The following is a 22,143-nucleotide window of genomic DNA, read 5'->3' on the forward strand; positions in this document are numbered from 1 at the left end:
AAGGAAGATGGGGAGTGGGAAAAATACAGTTGAGGCAACAGTGAAGCTGGGTCTTTCTGAAGGAATCAGTGCTAAATAGACAATGGCCCTGGCGCTACAAAGACCCACACACGTGATTAACTTTATACACTTTGAATAATCCCATTGCCGTCAGTGAAGCTCTCATTGTGCAAAGTGAGCATATGCTTAACTCTTTGTGGGATCTCAGCCAATATTATTAAATTAGCATGCAATCCTGCAACCACTTACATAGGTGTTCAATTTTGCTACGTATTTGCAGGCTTGGGGCCCAAGGTACCAAGTGCTACACCAGGTAATGTGTATTTTGGATCAGGCCTTTATTCATTATATTTTATGTTGTATTATTATACTCATTCGGTATCCTTTTTTTAAAAAAAAAATATTTTATTTCCACTTTGTTAATTTATTTGTTTTTGCTACTTTATTTCATTTAGTTTATCAAGTTGGTTGGCCATTAAAAAAAAATGGGTGGGGGAAAAAAAATCAAAGTCATTGCCCTTTCACCACCTTTGAAACGGAACAATTTAAAATACTAAAAAAAAGTTTTCCTTTCATGAAAACAGGCTTTTTTGGAAAACAAAAGCGTTTTGTACCCCTTTCATTAATGTCTATGATACTAAAGGTTGAAAAAATAAATGGCAAATGAATAACAGCTGAAAAAAATAAACTCTTTTGCATTTTTTAATCCATTTTTCACAGCAGCCCACTTTGCAATTGAAAACCTTTGTTCAAAAATGTTTCTACCCATTCAAACGTTATCCTTATTTTACTTTATTGTTCCCTGTTGTGTATTATATTTGTATTTTATTTTCCTTAAGGACATTATTTTGTCTGCTACGCTGTGCATCTGTTAAACCCCAGGATCAGCACCCAAATAATCTGATCTAACTGCATCCAATCAGAGAGGCCACAGTTTATTCAGCTGTGGTCACACTCCTGTCAAAATAGAATGTCTCACAACTCCCTACTCTGCTTCTTTTCCCTTTAAAGTCACTGGAAAGCCTCTCAGGAGCTTCAATGGTGCAAGATGAAGCCCTCAGTGGGGGCAGATCTGTGTGCTACCAGTAGCTGAATAGCTTTCAATTTCACCTGTCACCTGAGCTGAGAAAGGCAATGAATTAGAGCTACCTACAGTTCGTCTCCTCTCACTTCGGGCGGGGTGGTAAAATAGACACAGTGTGAACCTGATACTGGGAGGGGGGGAAACTCCCTGAAAGTGACAAGACGCTGAAACTCTCCTCCTGTCCTTAGAGGACTAGAACAGAGTGGGGGACAGTGATCTCAGCAAGGGGCGGGGGGGACAGGATAATGATCAGAGGGAATGGGAAGGTGGCTGAAGCGACTTAAAAAAAGGTGCTCATTTCTCAGACTTTCCCCACTGTAGTGACACGTTTTTTCTCCACTGATCAGAGCCTATGGGCTATTCTCCCCAGATCAAAACACGGCCCTAAGTTTAAATGCACGGTTTTGTGTGCACCAGGCTCATCTAGAAATAATTCTTTAGGGAAAGGGGAGCGGGGGAAAAAAAAGAAAAGTACACGCCCAACGTGGGGCTCGAACCCACGACCCTGAGATTAAGAGTCTCATGCTCTACCGACTGAGCTAGCCGGGCGCTTAGGGCAGCTTTTGCGTTTTTGCAGGGAGTACTCAGAAAGCGCTGTGACATTTCTCTAGCTGTTGATTTAATGCAGGCTGGAGTTTGCCTTTTCTCCCAGCTGACCGCCTGGAAAACACGCCTGGACACAAGACCCTCTCCAGGATTAACTCTAGACTCTTAATCTAGTTCCTTCCCTGTTTGCAGTTTGCTGAAGAAGGCATGAAGGTTGCATTCCCGCTAGGATGCAGGCCACATTTCAGGCGCTTTGTAAAAACATCCTAACTCAGTCCCGGCAGAAAACCCAACAAAAAGGCAGGATCTAGCAGTACCCAGACACAATAACTGGGGAAACACCGGGGGAAACCCCCTGAAAAGTGCACACGCGTGTGCATCTGAACGCCTGAGAATTCACTGCCCAAATGCCTGGCTGCATAGGGAAGCATTTAGTCAAGAATAGGGTGAAGATGCAAGGGGCTAACACGGTGCAAACCCATGGAGTGATTCAGGGATAGTCCAGAATTACCTTGTTCCTGTATGCAACGGTGTTAAACTACACAAGACGGGCCTTAGTCCGGAATAAGACTGTCCACACATTCTTAGGAAAGAATAGCTGCTCCTGAATGACACCGTATGTAGACAAACTCTAACTGGCTCCGGGACAACACATGCAGCTTGGTGCAGGAAAGTAATTGTTGAACTCACATGGACCCACGGCAGGGGAAATAAGGGTGAAAACACACGGATCCCAGTGCTGGGGAAATAATGGTGAAAATACACGGATCCCAGTACATGGAAAATAATGGTGAAAACACATGGATCCTAATGTAGAGGAAATAATGGTGAAAACACATAGATCCTAATGCAGAGGAAATAATGGTGAAAACACACGGATCCGAATGCAGAGGAAATAATGGTGAAAACACATGGATCCTAATGCAGAGGAAATAATGGTGAAAACACATGGATCCCAGTGCAGAGAAAAAAGAAAAGAAGTACTTGTGGCACCTTAGAGACTAACAAATTTATGGTGAAAACACATGGATCCCAGTGCAGAGAAAATAACGGTGAAAACACATGGATCCCCCTGCAGGGGAAGTGAGCATGAAAAAAAAATCGGTGTGCAAGAAAGACTCAGGCAGTCACTGTGAAAATACTTGGCAAGGTAAAGTGGAAAACAGGTTGAGTGCAGAATTTGGCCATAATAAAGGTAATCCAGCAAACCAGGCGGAGGGTTAAAACCCCCCATACACCCACAAAACACACAGGCAGTGATCTCGCAAACCGCGAGAACTATAGGAACATTTTCTCCCAGTCTGAATGAGTTTGTCAATAACCAGGCAGCCCTGTCCTCCAGCTCCTCTCCATGCCTTTTATTCCCGTTCCAGTTTAACACATAATCTAAAGGCAAAGAAAACGCTGGTTTTTCAAAACCCAAGGTCAGGTTACTTCTCTGGTATTGTTACCCACAGCATAGCACTCATTTCCTCCCGAAAAAACCGTGTGACCTAAATCCCACTGACAGTCAATTGAGCAATTCTGGACAAAATCAACCATACCAAGATACTGGATCAAGTTCTAGACCATTATTTCATTATTGTTAGTCTGCTGTGCTTTAGGCGATTTAGGGGCATGCTGATTAAAGATCTGACATGAACTTTCCCTTATGCAAGAATAATGAAGGTGGAGAAATATGGCACTTTCCTACCGATGACGGTGCCCGAAGAGAGACTGCAAAACAAAAAGAAAAGGAGGACTTGTGGCACCTTAGAGACTAACAAATTTATTAGAGCAGAAGCTCTCGTGAGCTACAGCTCACTTCCCCCACTGTGGGGGAAGTGAGCTGTAGCTCACGAAAGCTTCTGCTCTAATAAATTTGTTAGTCTCTAAGGTGCCACAAGTCCTCCTTTTCTTTTTGCGAATACAGACTAACACGGCTGCTACTCTGAAACTTGCAAAACAAAACAAGTTCTCTGAGAGGGGGGAAAAAAGGGAGCGACTGTTTCTGCCCGGTTTCGAACCGGGGACCTTTCGCGTGTGAGGCGAACGTGATAACCACTACACTACAGAAACCAGCTGGCTGGCTTTTTCTTTATAGCGGCTACACCCGTTGGTGTGAGAGTGGCAGGCCTGTTCTAGCCAAGTGCTGACGCTTTCTTGCTGCTAGATAACACACAGGCAGCTTTCCGAGTAGCAGCCGTGTTAGTCTGTATTCGCAAAAAGAAAAGGAGTACCCGTGGCACCTTAGAGACTAACAAATTTATTAGAGCAGAAGCTTTCGTGAGCTACAGCTCACTTCATCGGATGCATTTGGTGGAAAAAGCAGAGGAGAGATTTATATACACACACACAGAGAACATGAAACAATGGGTTTATCATACACACTGTAAGGAGAGTGATCACTTAAGATAAGCCATCACCAGAACGGGGGGGGAAAGGAGGAAAACCAGTTGGAGAACACTTCAATCTCTCTGGTCACTCGATCACAGACCTAAGAGTGGCTATACTTCAACAAAAAAGCTTCAAAAACAGACTCCAAGGAGAGACTGCTGAATTGGAATTAATTTGCAAACTGGATACAATTAACTTAGGCTTGAATAGAGACTGGGAATGGATGAGTCATTACACAAAGTAAAACTATTTCCCCATGGTATTTCTCCCTCCCACCCCCCACCACCCCACTGTTCCTCTGATATTCTTGTTAACTGCTGGAATTAGCCTACCTTGCTTGTCACCATGAAAGGTTTTCCTCCTTTCCCCCCCCTGCTGCTGGTGATGGCTTATCTTAAGTGATCACTCTCCTTACAGTGTGTATGATAAACCCATTGTTTCATGTTCTCTGTGTGTGTGTGTGTATATAAATCTCTCCTCTGCTTTTTCCACCAAATGCATCCGATCAAGTGAGCTGTAGCTCACGAAAGCTTATGCTCTAATAAATTTGTTAGTCTCTAAGGTGCCACGGGTACTCCTTTTCTTTTTACACAGGCAGCTGTAATGCATCCGATGAAGTGAGCTGTAGCTCACGAAAGCTTATGCTCTAATAAATTTGTTAGTCTCTAAGGTGCCACAAGTACTGCTTTTCTTTTTACACAGGCAGCTGTTTCAGAGTAGCAGCCCTGTTAGTCTGTATTCGCAAAAAGAAAAGGAGGACTTGTGGCACCTTAGAGACTAACAAATTGATTTGAGCAGAAGCTTTCGTGAGCTACAGCTCCCTTCATCGGATGCATTTGGTGGAAAATACAGAGGGGAGATTGATATACACACACAGAGAACATGAAACAATGGGTTTATCATACACACTGTAAGGAGAGTGATCACTTAAGATGAGCCATCACCAGCAGCAGGGGCGGAAAGGAGGAAAACCTTTCATGGTGACAAGCAAGGTAGGCTATTTCCAGCTGCTTTATCTCCCCCTGTGTAACATTCCCTTTCATTCACACCCCTGCATGCAGCGTGGCTGCTAAACAAAGACCAGGGTCCAGCCAGATGTGGGCACCACTTAGATCTGGAAGAGTGCAGGGGGCAGAAAGTTTTAAACCACCCGTTGGTGGCAAAATTGAAGGGTGAAACAGCCAGGACACAGAGGAATCCGCGCACAAGTGTGACACAAGTGGCAGAAGCCAGTCAAAATAATGAATCCAGCAGGATGAATGGTACAAGCGCCTGGTGTCTACCAAACCTGAACGCAGTCATTGTGAATACATACATCTGGCGTCTTCAGATTCCAGACAAGGTACCTGTAGCGTCTCAGCCGCGGATTTGAAACACAACCGTCGTGCAAAATGCAGCAATCCCTCCGAATCCAGACAATTCAGTCCCACAAGTACCTGGCTTCAGCAGAACGGGGAGGACAAAGCCTTTTGCGAAAAACATCTGCGTTTCTAAAAGAAAACTCTAGCTCACTGTTTTATGCAGAGGACGCTGGGGCTTTCAAACCCAGGCTGCTTGTACTTCTCTTTCTTGGTGCCATCAGCACCTGAATTCAGCAGACCTGAATAACACAAGAAGGTTAAAAAAAAAAAATACACCTGGATGGGTCAAAGTTCCAAGTCAGACATAACTGTATAGACACTTTTGGCGGATCAGCATTGAGCCGCATACGTGAGCCCCCTCGGGATCCAGGCATAACACATGCAAACGCACGGGAAAAGAAAAATGCACTCAGGATAATTCTAAAAACTCCAGCATCCAGATACACTCAGTGTAAAGCAACCCTGCCCCGAAGGAATCTAAGGATCAACTCTGTATAGCTGGTTTTAAATGATAAGAGACATGTAATACACCGAGGGCTGATGGGGTTGAAAGTTAATGTACAGGACTTGTAAAGACGGGAGATTAAGAATTGAATTATTTACGGTATCAGCTTCATGACAATTCAAAGCGATTACATGTTAAAGGATAAGGGAAAAGTATATTCAAATTAATCCTTTCGGTTTTAAAATAGGGATTTTGTATGGCTGATCACTGGGAAGACCACTGCTGTACGGAATAAAACTCATTCCCTACTGGGATACAAGCCCCTGGTTTTGAAAAAGTAATACTCTAGTATAGGGATTGACAGCTACCGGTTTTCTAGTCCCTATTTAACGTCTGCTAAACTAAAAGCAGTTTCAATATTTAACCAAATATACCGTTTTTCATTTATTTCCCATGCACTTTTGGTGAATCAGAAGAAACTTCAGCAAATCATAACAAAAATGTTTTGTTATAGAGGATAAAATGTGTTAAATATGCCGGCATTATTAAATCTTATTTTTCTCTATTTTTCTCCCTGTGTTCACTTGTTGCCTTTGACAAGTTTGTGTCTAGTCAGTTTCATTGTGCCTCTGTTATAGTCAGTTAGTTTAGTCAGCTTGTCCCATCCTGAAACTACATTTATAAAACATACACCAGAAGGGGAGCTCAATAAACCCTTATTAAAAAAAAAAAGTTCAGGTTTTGCTATTTAATGGCTGTTCCCTCAAACACAGGATTAAAAAATTTAGTCAGTTTCAAATAAAATTAACTTCAGCCTCCCTTTAAGAATTTAACACAAATCTGCTCTATAAAAATTTATAAAAATGAGACAGTATAAAGGACACTGCAGTGCACATCAATATAAATCAAAGAGGTGTTTTTGTTTGTCTAAAATCATAAAATCATAGAATATCAGGGTTGGAAGGGACCTCAGGAGGTCATCTAGTCCAACCCCCTGCTCAAAGCAGGACCAATCCCCAACTAAATCATCCCAGCCAGGGCTTTGTCAAGCCTGACTTTAAAAACTTCGAAGGAAGGAGATTCCACCACTCCCGAGGTGGGTGGACGCAACCAGTGTTAGGCCAAAGTCAACCTTGGGGCAAATCTACTGAAGCTGTGGGAGCAATGTGTTTCAAACACTTTAAAAAAATAATAAAGCAATTTTTTAAACATATTCTTATTTTAGGTTCTGCTGTTTCAAATATAAAATTGATTGAATGTATAATAAATGCACAGAAAAAAAGCTCAATCACTACACTCCACCTATTTTCCATTTTGCTGGATAGAAAAATCATATTTACTAATTTTGTCGCTGAACCTTTTTTTGTGATTCAAATTATCCATCAGCTGTTTGTCCGTCTCCAGAGCAATCCCCCTTAATAATCAACCCAGTCAACCGAGACAAAAGATGACAGGTAATTGCAGCTGGTCTGTTTTTCTGTCCTAGCTGAGACAGAAAAAGAAAGAAGAGATCAGAATAGTATCTTTTGATTGTAAGACAGTGGGTGGTATTACTCCTGGAGCAGGAACTGGCATCTGGCGTGTCTCTCTCGCTCTCTTTAAAAAGCAGGAAGATGGTTGAAACAGCCATTTTTAGAGACAGACATTTATTTCCAGGGAAGTAATGGTTAAAATACCTTGCACTAACTTTCGAAAAACTTACTTACTTCGCCCAACGTGGGGCTCGAACCCACGACCCTGAGATTAAGAGTCTCATGCTCTACCGACTGAGCTAGCCGGGCTACTTACGCGACGGTCTGATTTAAGCAAATTGAATAGAGCTAGATCTCTGTTTCTTCAGTTGCCGTTTCTACCGGCCCAAATTTCTAGCCCTCTGTTGCAATAACCCAAGGGAACCTTCCTAAGATCCATCAGGCTGCTTTTCCAGAGTTAACCACTTTCTGGGAACCCCCAGAATGCCAAGCCACAGGATGCAAAATTATAGACACAAAGAGCAGGGGGAATTCAGAACAGAAGATAAGAACAAAGGAAACAAGAAACTTCAGCAAAACATAAGAAACAAAAGGAAGTATTTCGTCACAGAACGCACAGTCAGCCTGTGGAACTCTTTGCCCGAGGCTGTCGTGAAGGGCAAGACTATAACAGGTTTAAAAAAAGAACTAGATAAATTAATGGAGGACAGGTCCTTCAATGGCTATTAGGTGTCCCTAGCCTCTGTTTGCCAGAAGCTGAGAATGGGCAACAGGGGATGGATAATTTGATGATTACCTGTCCTGTTCATTCCTTCTGGGGCACCTGGCATTGGCCACTGTCAGAAGACAGGATACTAGATGGACCATTGGTCTGACCCAGGATGGCCGTTCTTATGAAAGGCCACATTGGGTCTAACCAATATTCCATTTAGCCCAATATCCTGTCTTCTGAGCAGGGGCAGTGTAGCCTGCCGAAAAGAGGAGGACCAGGGGCCTCCGCCCCTTCCATGGCACCACCCCTTCTGCCCAAGGCCCTGGTCCCAGCCAAGCTGGAGTGGGCCGGGAACTGCAGACCCTCTACTCACGGGGATGGGAGTGCCAAGAACAGCTTTGGCCCATGTCCCTGCCATGCAGGCCCCCCCGCCCAGGGTAGGTGGAGGGTTCGCAGCACCCAACAGCTACCAGCGTGGCTCCTATCCCAACCTGGCTCTGGCTGGGGAATGGGGCCTCAGAGCTGCAGCCCGGGCCTGGCCATCGTGATAGCTGTGCAGCAGGGCAGCTGTGAGGAGCCACTGATCCTTCACCTTCCCTGGGTGGGGGACCTGGAGGCCGAGGAAAAGGGTCTGGGGCTACCCTGGTGTGATGCCCCCCAGATCCATGGTGTGATGCCCCCCAATACCAGGGATCCCCAGCCGGGCTCCAGCTGTGTGTCTCGGGGGGGCCATGGCGAAAAGTGGATATGCCAGGCCCATTCACTTTCAAAAAGTGTGAGGGCCATGGCCTCCTCTCACACGGTGTCACTGAGACAGGAAGGGAATATCCCATTAGGACACCATGGAATGGGCTCCTCTAGGCTCTGACATCCCAGTCTTTATGAGCCAGGACGCTAAAGTATGAGTAGGGGGGAAAGGAGGCTAGAAAGGCGTTGATCTGCCTGTATGGTGACTGTTCTTTGTGATCCTGGAGGACTCTAGCATTGTCCTGGATCAGAGACTGAGATGGGGAGGCCTGGTGACGGGCAGGAGAAGGCGAGGACTGGAGAGGAAAACCTTTGGGTTGAGAGAGTGGGAGTAGGGGATCTAGCAGGGGATTGTGAATATTAATCTCCACATTTCGGAACTATGGTTCAGAATTCTACAGCTCATCTGGATCCTAGTTCATTTTTCTGAGGCACAGAATCATTGTATTAAAGCATCGCTAGGTTTCTGCATTCATCTCTTGTCTTCTTTAGTGCTTGTGTATGATTTTTCTTAATGAGGAAATTCCTAGACACAAAGTATACTAGTGTGGAATTATGGTTGAGAGCAGAGGCAAGGGATTTCCCCTTGCTAGTTGTCACAAAACTCAGCAGGGTTCTACCAAATGACTCCTAGAATATTCCTGGGAGGAAAGGCCAGGCAGAGAAATGCCATCAAATTGAGGGCGGGGGGGCCTCACAAACTCGGCCAGTTATCCCCAAACCAAGTTTTAAAAACCCAGGAAATTCAGAGAGAATTTTAAATTGAAAGGAAAAAAAGAAAAGAAAGAAAGATGTACTAAGGAAAGTATGGAACAATCCAGTGTGACTTCAAAATCAGTTTACTCCATTTGAGCTCCACCACTCATTTGAGCCACACAGTTATTTCTGGAGACGCATCCAAGAATTCCTGACTGCTGAGAGCCCTTGTCTGACCACAGGAAGATTGGGGGAGGAAGGGTCAAAGGGTCAGATCAGCCCAAGACAGGGAAGGGGTGTCCCAATTCGAGATCGCAGCTCCGTCCCACAGCTCCCACAGCCAGAGAATCCCCAGGAGTTGGCTTCACTGAAAGTCTCTTCTCTGGTCCTACAATGCACCCTTCTGCCTTCCTCCCACTAAACCCCCAAAATGGGTCCTGGCCAGGATTCTACAGTTACTCCCTCTGGAAATGACCCCTTACATCCACTGCTAATAACCCCCTCGTGAAACTGTAACCCACACACCTCCTGGGTGTGGTGTTCTGTCCCATCTAGCGGCACCCAGACCACTTAGAGACAGAGAGATTAATGAGTCTGCTCTATAGCCTTACCTTAGGGCCATAGGGCTTGAGGCTCATGGACTAAGCTCCAAGAGCCCCAGGTTCGATTCCATCTGCTGACAAGTGGGGTCTGTCAGTGTTACAAAACCAGCAGAGATTTTCCTTCCTCTATCACTTTAAACCCAGGGTTGTGACTTCAATCCTTGAAGGGCCATTTAGGGATCTGGGGCAAAAATTGAGGATTGGTCCTGCTTTGAGCAGGGGGTTGGACTAGATGACCTCCTGAGGTCCTTTCCAACCCTGATATTCTATGATTCTATGAACTTTTCTTTGCCCCACTATTTCCCTCCCATTGGTGGTTCCCTGCACTCAGAAAGGTCCTTCCCCCCTCCAGTGGATGCAGACACAAAGAGCAGTGCCAGGTAACTGGCCTTATTAGCCACCAGAGGCTCTAGAAATGGAGACTAGCTTTCAGCTCCCACCCACAGACAGTGCTGATCTTGGTGGGTGCTAGCCCACTTTGAAGCTCATTGCGTATCTCCAAAGATGAAGCTGACACAAGAATCCGCTTCCACACCAGAGTGCAAAAAGCACCAAGGAGTACTGAGGAATAGAGCATGGACCTGAAGCTCTACAGTGGGCCCCATTTGCGATGCCCTGATGATAGCAGGCCGGTGACAGGCTGCAAAGATGGGAAGGTCCCATGAACATTTGCTCAGGGGCTGTGAGCCAATGCCGGAGGTAGAACAGCATGGGGGCCAGAGCAGGCAAACTGGCCGGTGGAGGCTTCGAGGAAGGAGGACAGTGAATTTGGAACATAAGCCTGGACCCACAAAGGTCCTTAAGAGCCTCAGTCCCAGTTTTAGGCTCCACACAATTCCTCTTTGTGAACCCCAGCCCTTTGCCGGTGTCCCTGCTTCCAACAGTGGCTAATGCCGGGTGCCTCAGAGGGAATGAACAGAACAGGTGATCATCCAGTGATCCATCCCGTCGCCCATTCCCAGCTTCCGGCAGTCGGAGGTTTAGCTTAAAACAGCAAAGAGCAGTGGCAAAGACTCAACATATAATATGGTCACTTTTTAATCATTATTTACCTACATTCCATGCATTTTCCTTTGCCTCGAAGAAAAAGGGGAAAGAAAATGACCCAGGGGTTGAGATATTTGCTTTGGAAAAGAAAGATTTTGTGCAGGATCCTCCCTCTCCCCCCTCTATGTGTCCAGCTCTTTCCTAAAATTGGCACACTCTCCCTTATGGGAGTTTAGATGGAAAGTGACAGCTGCCAGGTCTGGGATCTCCCAGACCCCAGGCAGGGTCACGCTGCAAACAGCTGCCAGCACTAATTGCTACTGGAAGCAGTTGCTGATGGCTTTTGCTGCCCTGCCACAATTTGCTGCATCTGCCTTTCCCCTTCCTCTGGTCCAGGAGTACCATATTGTGATGGATGGCGGCCTTTCCTGTCATAATTTGCTCTCTCTCACCTTTCTCCATCTTCTTGTCTGGGACAGCAAATTATGATTTGCTACCTCTGCCTTTTCCTATCACCTTGGACGGGGGCTAGCAAATAGCATATGCCTTAATCCAGTGCTGACTACGCTTGATCCCCTCCGAGGTTGGGGCTATGGCAGGGAGAGGAGTGGGGGAGCAATTCAGTAGCTGTTGTGTCCCTGCTCAGAGAGAGGAGGCTGCACTCCATCTGTCTCTGTTTTTTGTCCTGGGTCATGAGCTGCTGCCTCCTCCATTGGGGTTTGGGAGCCCAACCTGAGCAGCTGCTGCTCCCCCAGCAGGGTCCGTGCTGGGAAGAGACCTTCATCAAAGGCCCCTCTGTGCTGTGCCCAGCCCAGGTGGGACATTCACTGGGCCACACCAAGAGATTGACTCTGCAGTCTGGGGTTGGGGCACCTGCCTGGGAGGGCCCCTTTCCCTAGGACTCTGTAATGACTGCTGCAAAGTGTGACAGGTTTCGCAGGAGAGACTGAGGGACCCCCTCACATCAGCATCTCTCATCGCCTAGCTTAGGCGGCTCCCTGCCTAGCATGCTGGCTTTTGTAGATCCCATCCTTAGATGCCTCAGTTTCCCCATGCATGGTACAGGGAGCCTAGCTGACTAATTCAGCCTTTCCAGACCCCAGGGTTGTTTCAGTGATTTTCTAGACACCTAAAAGTTAGGTATTGCAACATTACAGTCCCTTTGGCCCTCCAGGGCTCAGTGGCAGCCATGCACCAGACATTCGACAATTGCTCACTGGTTGAAGCAGAGGGGGCTAGGGACCAGATGCCTGGAGAGCCCCATGCATCCACCATTACCCTTCAGAATTTTCCGACGTTTACCGAACTCAGCAGCCTTCTCCCGAGGGCTGCCAGGAACATTCCCTGAAATGTTAGAACTGATTGGGTGCAGCAATCGAAGGTTATTGCATTGCGTCCAAACGGACAAATGCCAACATGCTGAGCGCAAGGCCTCACTTTGTGTGGCCAAAAATAAATCGGAATACCTGGCTCTCAGATAGCACTTTTCATCGGTGGATTTCAACGTGCCTTAAAGCAGTGGCTCTCAACTTTTCCAGATGACTGTCCCCCTTTCAGGAGGTTGAATTGTCTTGCGTACCGCCAAGTTCCACCTCACTTAAAAACAACTAGCTTACAAAATTAAACATAAAACTACAAAAGTGGCACAGCCACTAGTACTGATCAATTGCTTCCTTTCTCGTCGTTACCATGTAATTATAAAATGAATCAATTGGAATATAAATATTGTATTTACATTTCAGCGTATAGCATATAGAGCAGTATAAATAAGTCATGGTCTGTGTGAAATTTTTGTTTGTACTGATGTCACTAGTGTTTTTTATGTAGCCTGTTTCAAACCTGGGCAAATATCTAGATGAATTGATGTACCCGCCGGAACACATTTGCGTACCCCCAGGGATATCTGTACCCTTGGCTGAGAACCACTGCTTTAAAGAACAGGTTATCATCGCTTCTCTCCATGGCTGCTTCACCAAGGTTCAAAAAAAAAATGCCTCCCCAGCCTGACTGACTCTTCTTCCGCAGGAGGCGGGTGAACGGGACAGGACAGCCAGTGGGGATTTTCCCCGTGGATGATGGATTTTCCCCGTGGATGATGGATTTTTCCCATAGAAGAGTCTGAAATCCCACAGAGCTGGCTGCTTTGGTATCTGCAGTCTGTGGTGCTCAGGGAAAGAGAAATAACACCTCCAAGAGGCTTCCATGAAAGCCCATTTTGATTAATATTCACGACAAGAGATGCTGAGAGGTTGAGAAACTATGTTCTGCTTTATCATTTCCGACTGAGAAATACAAGCTAAACCCACCTCCCCAGCCAGGGCCCGGAGCCCGGTCCACTTCTGCCCCAGGCCAGCACCATGCTGCTCCCAGCTCCCACGGGCACCAGGGAAAGAGAAACAAGTTAAAGCTGGTAGGAAAGCGCAGACAATCTGCGAAAGATGCCAGGATCCAGTCACAAAAGCAAATGCTCCGAGAGCAGGAAACCCCACGAGCTCAGGTTTGAGGGATGCAGTGTGGGGCGAGCGGGGCACAGAGGGGTTCTCTCATCTGCACCCAGGACTCTGCGGCGGATGGGGAAGGGAGGAGCTAAAATTTCAAGGTCCGCCTCTCCCTCTGGCCTCATTGATGGGGGTCAGCCTGGCTTCTGGGGAGCTCAGGCCTCGTGACTTCCCCGGCTTCCTTCTTACATATGCCCAGCCTCGTCCTTTCAGCAACGATGAGACGCTGCCTCTCCCCGCTTCTCTCTTCTTGGGGCATCATTCCTAGCCCTTTAGATTTCAGGGGCGTCTTCCCATGGCACTCATAGGACATTTCATGTCTCTCTCTAGCACAGCTGCAGCAAGTTCACAGTTCTCAGTATTGGCGGTCTGGCTCTCAAGAGAGAAATGTGCAGTCTTCCAGCTCTGTACCCCTCACCTCCCACTCCATCCCCCTCCTGACTGTATCTCGCATCTTTGCAGGGATCGGGCAGTAACTTCCTTCTCCATTTCAGTCTCTGCCTCTGGGAGTGTAAATCTAGCGCTCACCCTCTCTTTGTGCCGATACATATTGACAATTGGCATTGTTCAAACCACATGAAAATCTCACAACAGGGTAGAGGTGAAACTAAAATAGGAAAGGACTATTCTGGCAAATGGTCATTTGCCTCATCACGTCCCCAATACCCCTGAGCTACATCCTGTCAAACCAAACTAATATCAAATGTACGTGACCCAACACCTTCAGGAAAGAAAACCCCACGATACAGGGGGGCTATGAAACACTTTCACATTCAGAAAGCGAAATTCCAGAGAATTTTGATTCACAATCAGGAGAACATATTTACTCATTTTCTTCTGAGCTGGCTAACCCTGCTTCATGCAGCACCTCCTCACTATTCAGTTGTGTTAGTTACAACATTTTACCATCCTCCCTAACGAAACAGGAAAAAAAGCAAAAACAAAAACCTTCCCCTTGACAAATGATCTGTACTTGGCTGTGAAAAGCCCAGAAGCCACTTTACCGATAGATGGAAACAGGGATTTAAGCTCAGAAACCTCAGCTTGTGCCTTGGGGTTCATCTGAATCCTCCCCCCACCCTGGCCCAGGTCAGTGACACTTTCATGTCCCGGAGTCTGGTTTAGGATCCAAGTGTGATTCCTGTGCACGGAGAGCCAGGGGCACTGTAGTAAGTGACACTTTGGGAGGTGGAGGAGTAGAATGGGGACAGGATAAAATTCTCCAAAGCTTGGACAGAGGCTGCTGCGTCAAGGATGGAGCATGACAGTGACGGGGGAAGGAGGGAATCCCTCAGACTCACCCCATCGCTCTCAAATAGCACAGCACCTAAAACACCACCTTTTACTGTCCTTGCTCCAACTCTTCTAGACTCCATTTAATTCTCGTCTGTAAGAGAGAAAATGTACAAAAAGAAATGCTTGCCAGCACAGCCTGGATCAAGGTGAGACTAGCTGGGAGCGAGAGAATCTACCCCCAAAGGGGGAACTCAGTGACTCTAACAGTCACTCTGCTAATGGTGAGGATCAGAAGGAATTAGATGCTCTGGGTCAATCTAGGGTAGGATGAATGGGGGAGGGTCAGAGGAGACAAGCTGGCTGATCCCGACCACGTTTCCTACCACAGACAGATGCTCAGAGGCTGATGCTGTCAAGGCAGAGGTGGTATCTCCACGCCTCCCACAGAAGGCCCTGTGGGAATCAGTTCCATTTAGTGGTGCTGTCTGAATGCAGAGAAGGGGCAGAGGGGTGAGTGAGGAGAGGCAGCACCTCTCTACCCCTGTGTTCTCCCTCGCCTCTTATCCCATGATCCTCAAACTCTCGATAGCCCCAGCACCCAGCTCCCCCTGCTTCCCAGCTCCAACCACTCCATGCCTAGTCCCTTCCCCATAACCCATCGCCTGGTCCCTTAATGATTGGCCCCCAAGAGCCCAGCGCCCTGGGGAATTCGGGGAGGGAGGAGTTACCAGCCTCCAGGGACACTCCCCCTGCAGGGAATAGCTCCAGGTAAGTGGGGGAGCCCAGCCCAGGGGCTGGTGGAAGATGGAGACAGGGGTCTAGAGTGAAGGTGAGGCCTGGCCCAAGTGTCCTTCTCCTCATCTCCATGGCAGGGGGATCCCGACTGGGAGGGGAAGGGAGAAGGGGGGAACTAAAGCCAGACAGAGGGAGCAGCTGGAAGAGTTTCTCTCTCTCTCTTCCCCCACCTGTGGCCCATCAGCTCAGCAGTCAGGGCTGCAGCAGGGAGGAGGGGCTGATGGGGGCTTCTCCTCCTCTGACTAGGGTCTGCTTAGACCAGGCAGAGCCAGAGGGTCACTGACCAGCTGCTGCTCAGCTGCTGCTGGATCCTCACCCCAGCAATGGGCAGCTGGATCCTTGGGAGCCAAATGCCCCTGATGTGTGTGGGAACAAGGAAATGGGTTTGTCACCATGGCCAGGCCTAGTCAGGGCCCTGAAAGAAATTGTCCCATGTGGGGAGGAGTCTCTGATGTCTGACATGGTGTTGGCTCCACTTGGAGCATTTGCCTTGCTAAGGACATCTCAGTGGTTTCTTCCCTGCGCGGATTTGCTGCTGCCAGATACTAAGGGAAGTCTGCCCCACATTCAAGGTTTTTCTTTCTCATGTGAGTATTAAGTAAGGCCTGAGCTGTTACTGAAGCTTTTCCCACAGTCCAAGCATTTATGGGGTTTCTCTATTTTGTGGATTGTCTGATGCGTAACAAGGGATGATCTCTGAATGGAACTTTTCCCTCAACAGAGACATTTCTGGGGTCTCTGTCCCATGCTGGGGATCTCCTGATGAGTATTAAGGGTTGACTTCCTATTAAAACATGTCCCACTTATAGCTTCTCTCTCCCTCATGAATTCCCTGATGTTTAGTGAGATTTGAGCTATGACTGAAGCTTTTCCCACAGTCCAAGCATTTATAGGGTTTCTCTCCCGTGTGGATTCTCTGATGCGTAGTAACAGCTGAACTGACGTTAAACCGTTTCCCACAGTGGAGGCATTTGTAGGGTTTATCCCCCGTGTGGGTTCTCTGATGTGTAACAAGGTTTGAGCTCTGACTAAAGCTTTTCCCACAGTCCAGGCATTTATGGGGTTTCTCTCCCGTATGGGTTCTTTGATGTGCAAGAAGAGCTGATCGCAGATTGAAACGTTTCCCACAGTCCAGGCATTTATAGGGTCTCTCTCCCGTGTGGGTTCTCCTATGTTTAATAAGGGACGAGCTGTCGCTAAAACTTTTCCCACACATGAGGCAGTTATAGGGTCGCTCTCCCGTGTGGGTTCTCCGATGTTTAGTGAGGCTGGAACTCTGACTGAAGCTTTTGCCACAATCTAAGCATTTATAAGGTTTCTCTCCCGTGTGGATTCTCTGATGTCTAATAACAGCTGATCTCACATTGAAACTTTTCCCACAATCTAAGCATTTATAAGGTTTCTCTCCCGTGTGGATTCTCTGATGTCTAATAACAGCTGATCTCACATTGAAACTTTTCCCACAGTCCAGGCACTTATAGGGTTTCTCTCCCGTGTGTGTTCTCTGATGTGCAATAAGGGCCGATCTCACATTGAAACTTTTCCCACACTCCAGGCATTTATAGGGTTTTTCTCCCGTGTGCAGTCTCTGATGTGTAATAAGGTGTGAGCTCTGACGGAAACTTTTCCCACAGTCCAAGCATTTATAGGGCTTCTCTCCCGTGTGGTTTTTCCAATGTGTAATAAGGTTCGTTCTCACACTGAAGCTTTTCCCACAGTCAAGGCATTTGTAGGGTTTCTCGTCCTTGGGATTTGTCTGCTGGGCGGTGGTTTCCTTGGGATGTATGCATCCTCCCCCACTTTGAATTGATGCATCCACTTTCTTCCTTGGCTGGTTTCCCAGCTGCCTCTCTGACCCACCCCGATTTCTGCAGGCTACTCCCTGTTCCAAGCACTGGGAAAAATTCCCTTCAGCTCCTCTCAAAAAGGCCCTCTCTGGTTCTACCTGCCAATTCACCTCCTTGTTCTCACTCACGGTCTCATCACCTGTTGAGAGAGAGAGAGAAACCAGACAGGAGTCACTGCCTATGCCAGGGATAAAGGACAGAACAGGGAATAGCAAAGAGAGAAAACACCACACGGTGACTGCTGGGGAGACTGAGAAATTGAATTCTGCCTCCACATCCCACCCAAACACTCCTAGGGGAGTAAAGTTGGGGAGGAAACTGCATACAGCTAAAGGATGGGTGGGAAGCTGTGAATGATATCTGTCATGGTGAGGCACGACCTGTTGATTACAGCCCTGACCTGGGTGAGATGGGGCAGACCTGGGGGAGTTCGTTCACAGCACATCTTTGGGAGTCTCAGATTTTTCCTTCACTCACCACACAGTTTGTATGTCAATTTCACTGACTCCTCACCTGTGTGGGTGACTCGCGGGACCTCCTTTTTCTCAGAGGCCTGGAGATCCGAGACCCACGGCTCTTCCCCTCGTTCCAGCCGGGTGATCAGCTCAGGTTTGGGAAAGGGAAATCCTGCTCGGGGGGATGAAATAAGACAAGATCAGGGTGCATGGAATACTGGGAGAGTATCTGTCACAAGGAACATTCCCTGAATTTAACCTGGCCCCACGCTGTGCTGGGAGCATGAATAATCTGAACAGATGGAAGCATGATCACTGAGCCCCCTTGAGAGAGGCAGACATTGGGGGTGGGAGACCATGCCCTCACTAGGAGTTTCCAGGGTCTGTGCACTCTGGGGGATTCACTGATGCAGACACAGCTCTGGAGTTAAACCCCTTCCTAGTTCTAAACCTCCAGAGCCCTCCCCATGGATGGAACTAGTCTACCACGAAGACTCAATTAGCATAAACCCAGAAACTGAAGTCAATGAGCAGTTATCCAGTTCAGGCTCATCAACGTATTCAAAAAGCTGCACTTCAGTAACCTCTTTGCACCTCATGGTGAATAGTGATAGTTTTGGGGTTGCCTGTTTTTGATACCAGAGATCTAGATTGCATAATATGAGGTGAGAGACATTTTTTCCTGCCTTAGTCTCACACCCCCGATGTCAAAATCCTTGATTCCCAAGTCAGCCTCAGGGCAACAGCACCTGCTCACAAGATGTATACTGTTACGTGCACCATGGGTTGGAGGCTTTTGAAGCAGATGGGCTCAACAGGCAGCTGAATTTTAAAAAAAACACTAATGGCAAAGGAATGCAGTTTAATCTCAATCTAGGTGATGGGGCAGGAGGGTCAGTTTCAATTCAGTGCATTTCCCAGATGCTTGGAGGAGTCTCTTAGGTCAAGTTAGGTCTCCTGGGAAAGGAGACCAACAGGGATTCTGCATGTGAGTTAGAGTTAACAGAGCCAGGACAATACATGTCTTTTGCCCCCTTGAAAGCTGGAGAGATAGGGATGAATTAGCATGTCCATTGGGTTTCCAACTCCCTGACCGCTTTGGAGGGGATGGAGATGCAAGTCTCTCTCACACTGGAGCTGTGAACTATGGGACCCATTCCCCTCTAATCTAACTGACCAGGGAAGAACCTGACCAGATTCAGACACGCAGACCCCACGGCTTCTAATAGCTGAGGGGACGGGAATCCCTTACCCAGTGAGGTCACCGTCTTGTAATTCTCCTGCATGACGTTCCTGTAAAGGGCTCTCTGAGCGGGGTCCAGCAGAGCCCCCTGCCCCTCAGTGAAATACACAGCCACCTCCTCGAAGGTCACCGGCATCTGAAACAACAAGAGTCCCCCGACTCAGCACCTGCTGCCCCAGCCACTATTTCACTAGTCACACAGGAGGAAGACAAAAAAACAGAAGCTCTCAGAGGACCAGAGTAGCAGAATTCCACGCCCACCTTGCTCAGAGCAGCCAGGAGGCTTCAGGGGGTGGGGAGAAGGTGAGAGCTCCTTGTCCCCCCAGCAGATGGAGGAAGGCACAGACTTCTTATTTCCCACATGCCTGCCAGCCACAGGCTGATACGGGAAGCAGAGCTCTGAGCAGGGGACAGGAATCCCAATGGCTTCCTTTCCGTATTTGGGGGGAAACCAGACGATACAGTCTCATCATATACACTCTCTCCATTCTACTAGTATCTCATGGGGACGTTTAACAGAAGCCACTAAAGCTAGGCATTTTTTAATTAGCAGATCCAGATACCTTGCATCCAAGAGTTTTACAAGGGCTGGCTGAGGAGCTTGCCAGACCGTTAATGTTGATTTTTTAATAAGTCTTCAAGTGCTGAGGAAGTTCGAGAAGACTGGAAGAAAGCTAATGTTGTGCCAATTTTTAAAAGGGTAAACAGGATGACATGGGTAATTATAGGCCTGTCAGCCTAACACTGAGCCCAGGCAAGATAATGGAGGAGCTGATGCAGGACTTGATTAATAAAGAATTAAAGGAGTGTAATGTAATTAATGCAATTCAACATGGGTTTATGGAAAACAGATCCTTTCAAACTAACTTGATATAATTTTTTATGAGATCACAAGCTTGGTTGACAAGGGTAATTGTGTTGACATAATATACTTACACTTCTGTAAGGCGTTTGACTTGATACCACATGACATTTTGAATCAAAATCTCAAATGATACACAATTAACATAGCACAAAATGGATGGATTAAAAACTGGCTAACTGATAGGTCTCAAAATGTCATTTTACAAGGGGAATCAACATCAAGGGGGTGTTTCAAGTGGAGTGCCATAGGGATTGGTTCTTTGCCCTACATTATTTAACATTTCTAAGAAATGACCTGGAAGAAAACAAAATAATAACTGAACAGGTTTGCAGAGGGCACAAAAATTGGGGGATTGGTAAACAGTGAAGAAGCCAGGTCTCTGATTCAGACCAATTTGGATCAACTTGGTAAACTGGGCGCAAGCAAAAAATATGCATTTGAATATGACTAAATGTACATGTACATAGCTAGGAATAAAGACGGTAGGCCATGCTTCCAGGATGGGGGATGCCGTCCTGGGAAGCACTGACCTATGGGCGCCATGGTGGATAATCTGCTGAACATGAGCTCCCCGTATGACGCTGTGGCCAAAAGAGCGAATGCAATCCTTGGATGTATAAACAGAGGAATCTTGCGTAGAAGTTAGAGAGGTTATTTTAGCTCTGTGTTTGTCACTGGTGCAGGCACTGCTGGAATCCTGTGTCCAGTTCTGGTATTGACAGTTCAAAAAGGAGGTTGACAAACTGCAGAGGGTTCAGAGAAGAGCCAGGAGAATGATCAAAGGAGTAGAAAACCTGCCTTATTGTGATAGACTCAAGGATTCTATCTGTTTAGGTGAACAAAGAGAAGATTATGGAGTGAGTTGATTGCAGTCTACAGAGGGAACAAATATTTAATAATGGGTTCATCAGTCTAGAGGAGAAAGATATAATACAATCCAGGGGCTGGGAGCTGAAGCTAGACAAATTCAGACAGGAAATAAAGCGTACATGTATAATGGTGAGAGTAATTCACTATTGAAAGAATTTACCAATTCTCCATCACAGACAAGTTTTTAATCAAGATCAGATGTTATTCATCCGCTCTAGGAATTATTTTGGGGAAGTTCTCAGGCCTGGTTTATACAGTGGGTCACACTAGATGATCAAAACAGTCCCTGGAATCTGTGGACCTATCAAAATACCACAGTAGCCTCTGGCCAATGGGTTCAGGCTCTGTCTCTGTGAGTCTGGTCACTTTTCCCAGCCCTGCCCCAGGGGGTGTTTCCTGTTTCAGAAATGGGGGAATGTTTCTCCCCCACCCTCACCAATGGGCCTGTTCAGAAAATCAGGCCCAGGTTGATCATGTCCCAGCAGCTTTATCACACACTGTCCCCTCCCTGCCTCACCAGATGTGTTTCCTGCCCCTCCCCCGCTACAACAAATCCCCCCTGCAGCTCCCTGAAAATCTAAACATGGACATAATTCTTCAGGATGTCAGGGCAAGAGGGGCCATTGGGGAGGTTACAGAAGTGGCTTGAGTCTATTTCACACCCCGATTCCCCCAGGCTCTCTCCCTGCAGACAGACGCTCTGGATTCTGCCACGCTGGGAAAACCCTCAGTCACTTTATTACAACACAGACCCGGCCCCTCCCTCTCAGCACCGAACCCCCTGAGACACTTTTAAATCCCCGCCCCCCAGTAACAGATCGTCTGAGCCAAACACTAGAAAAGAGCAGAATCAAAGGAGCTGCGTTGGTGGATTCCCCCTGACACTGACCCCAAGGGCAGCGCATCCAGCAGCTGGGCCAGGGCAGGAACTTTCCCTTTGTCAGCTCCTCCCCTTGTTCCCAGGAGAGTCAGGCTGCCCAGGGGGATGCAGGGAATGGATCCGGGCAGGGCTGAGAACTGAGAACCTTCCTCCTCACTTATTGCTCTTGCTGCCCTTTTCAGTCTCTTCTCTTTCCCTTTCTGTCTCCTTCCTGTTCTCTCCTTCCCTCTGCCTCGGACAACTGGTTACTGTCCTGTTCTTCTGGGCATTTGTTCTCCAGTACACAGATCAGCTACTTCGTCTAAAACACAAGAACAGCCGCACTGGATCACACTGAATCAGTCCATCTAGCCCAGTGTCCTGTCTTGACAGTGGCCAATGCCAGGCTCCCCAGAGGGAATAAACAGAACAGGTAATCATCTGATC

At 47.3% G+C, this 22,143-nt stretch overlaps 1 protein-coding gene and 3 non-coding genes across 5 annotated transcripts; all 4 read right to left on the bottom strand.

The window, feature by feature from the left end:
- Positions 1 to 1,560: 1,560 nt before the first annotated feature.
- On the bottom strand, positions 1,561 to 1,633 carry TRNAK-CUU. The gene has a single exon. It is a non-coding gene; the product is annotated as a tRNA-Lys (tRNA).
- A 1,982-nt stretch (positions 1,634 to 3,615) lies between these two features.
- On the bottom strand, positions 3,616 to 3,688 carry TRNAV-CAC. The gene has a single exon. It is a non-coding gene; the product is annotated as a tRNA-Val (tRNA).
- A 3,832-nt stretch (positions 3,689 to 7,520) lies between these two features.
- On the bottom strand, positions 7,521 to 7,593 carry TRNAK-CUU. The gene has a single exon. It is a non-coding gene; the product is annotated as a tRNA-Lys (tRNA).
- A 5,680-nt stretch (positions 7,594 to 13,273) lies between these two features.
- LOC119843321 (zinc finger protein 501-like) lies at positions 13,274 to 21,361 on the bottom strand. Of its 2 annotated transcripts, XM_043496862.1 has the most exons (4): positions 19,112 to 21,361; positions 17,918 to 18,031; positions 16,928 to 17,546; positions 13,274 to 16,843 (listed from the first exon to the last, which is right to left on the bottom strand). In XM_043496862.1, the coding sequence occupies exons 1-4, from the start codon at positions 19,236 to 19,238 to the stop codon at positions 16,345 to 16,347; spliced, it is 1,359 nt and encodes a 452-aa protein (XP_043352797.1). In that variant the 5' UTR covers positions 19,239 to 21,361; the 3' UTR covers positions 13,274 to 16,344. The 2 variants fall into 2 exon arrangements, with proteins under 2 accessions (XP_043352797.1, XP_043352796.1); XM_043496861.1 differs by having other exon boundaries at positions 13,274 to 17,546; positions 19,112 to 21,360.
- Between the last annotated feature and the right edge of the window lie 782 nt (positions 21,362 to 22,143).

The sequence above is a fragment of the Dermochelys coriacea genome, chromosome 14, assembly GCF_009764565.3.
Source record: "Dermochelys coriacea isolate rDerCor1 chromosome 14, rDerCor1.pri.v4, whole genome shotgun sequence".
Lineage (NCBI taxonomy): Eukaryota > Metazoa > Chordata > Testudines > Dermochelyidae > Dermochelys > Dermochelys coriacea.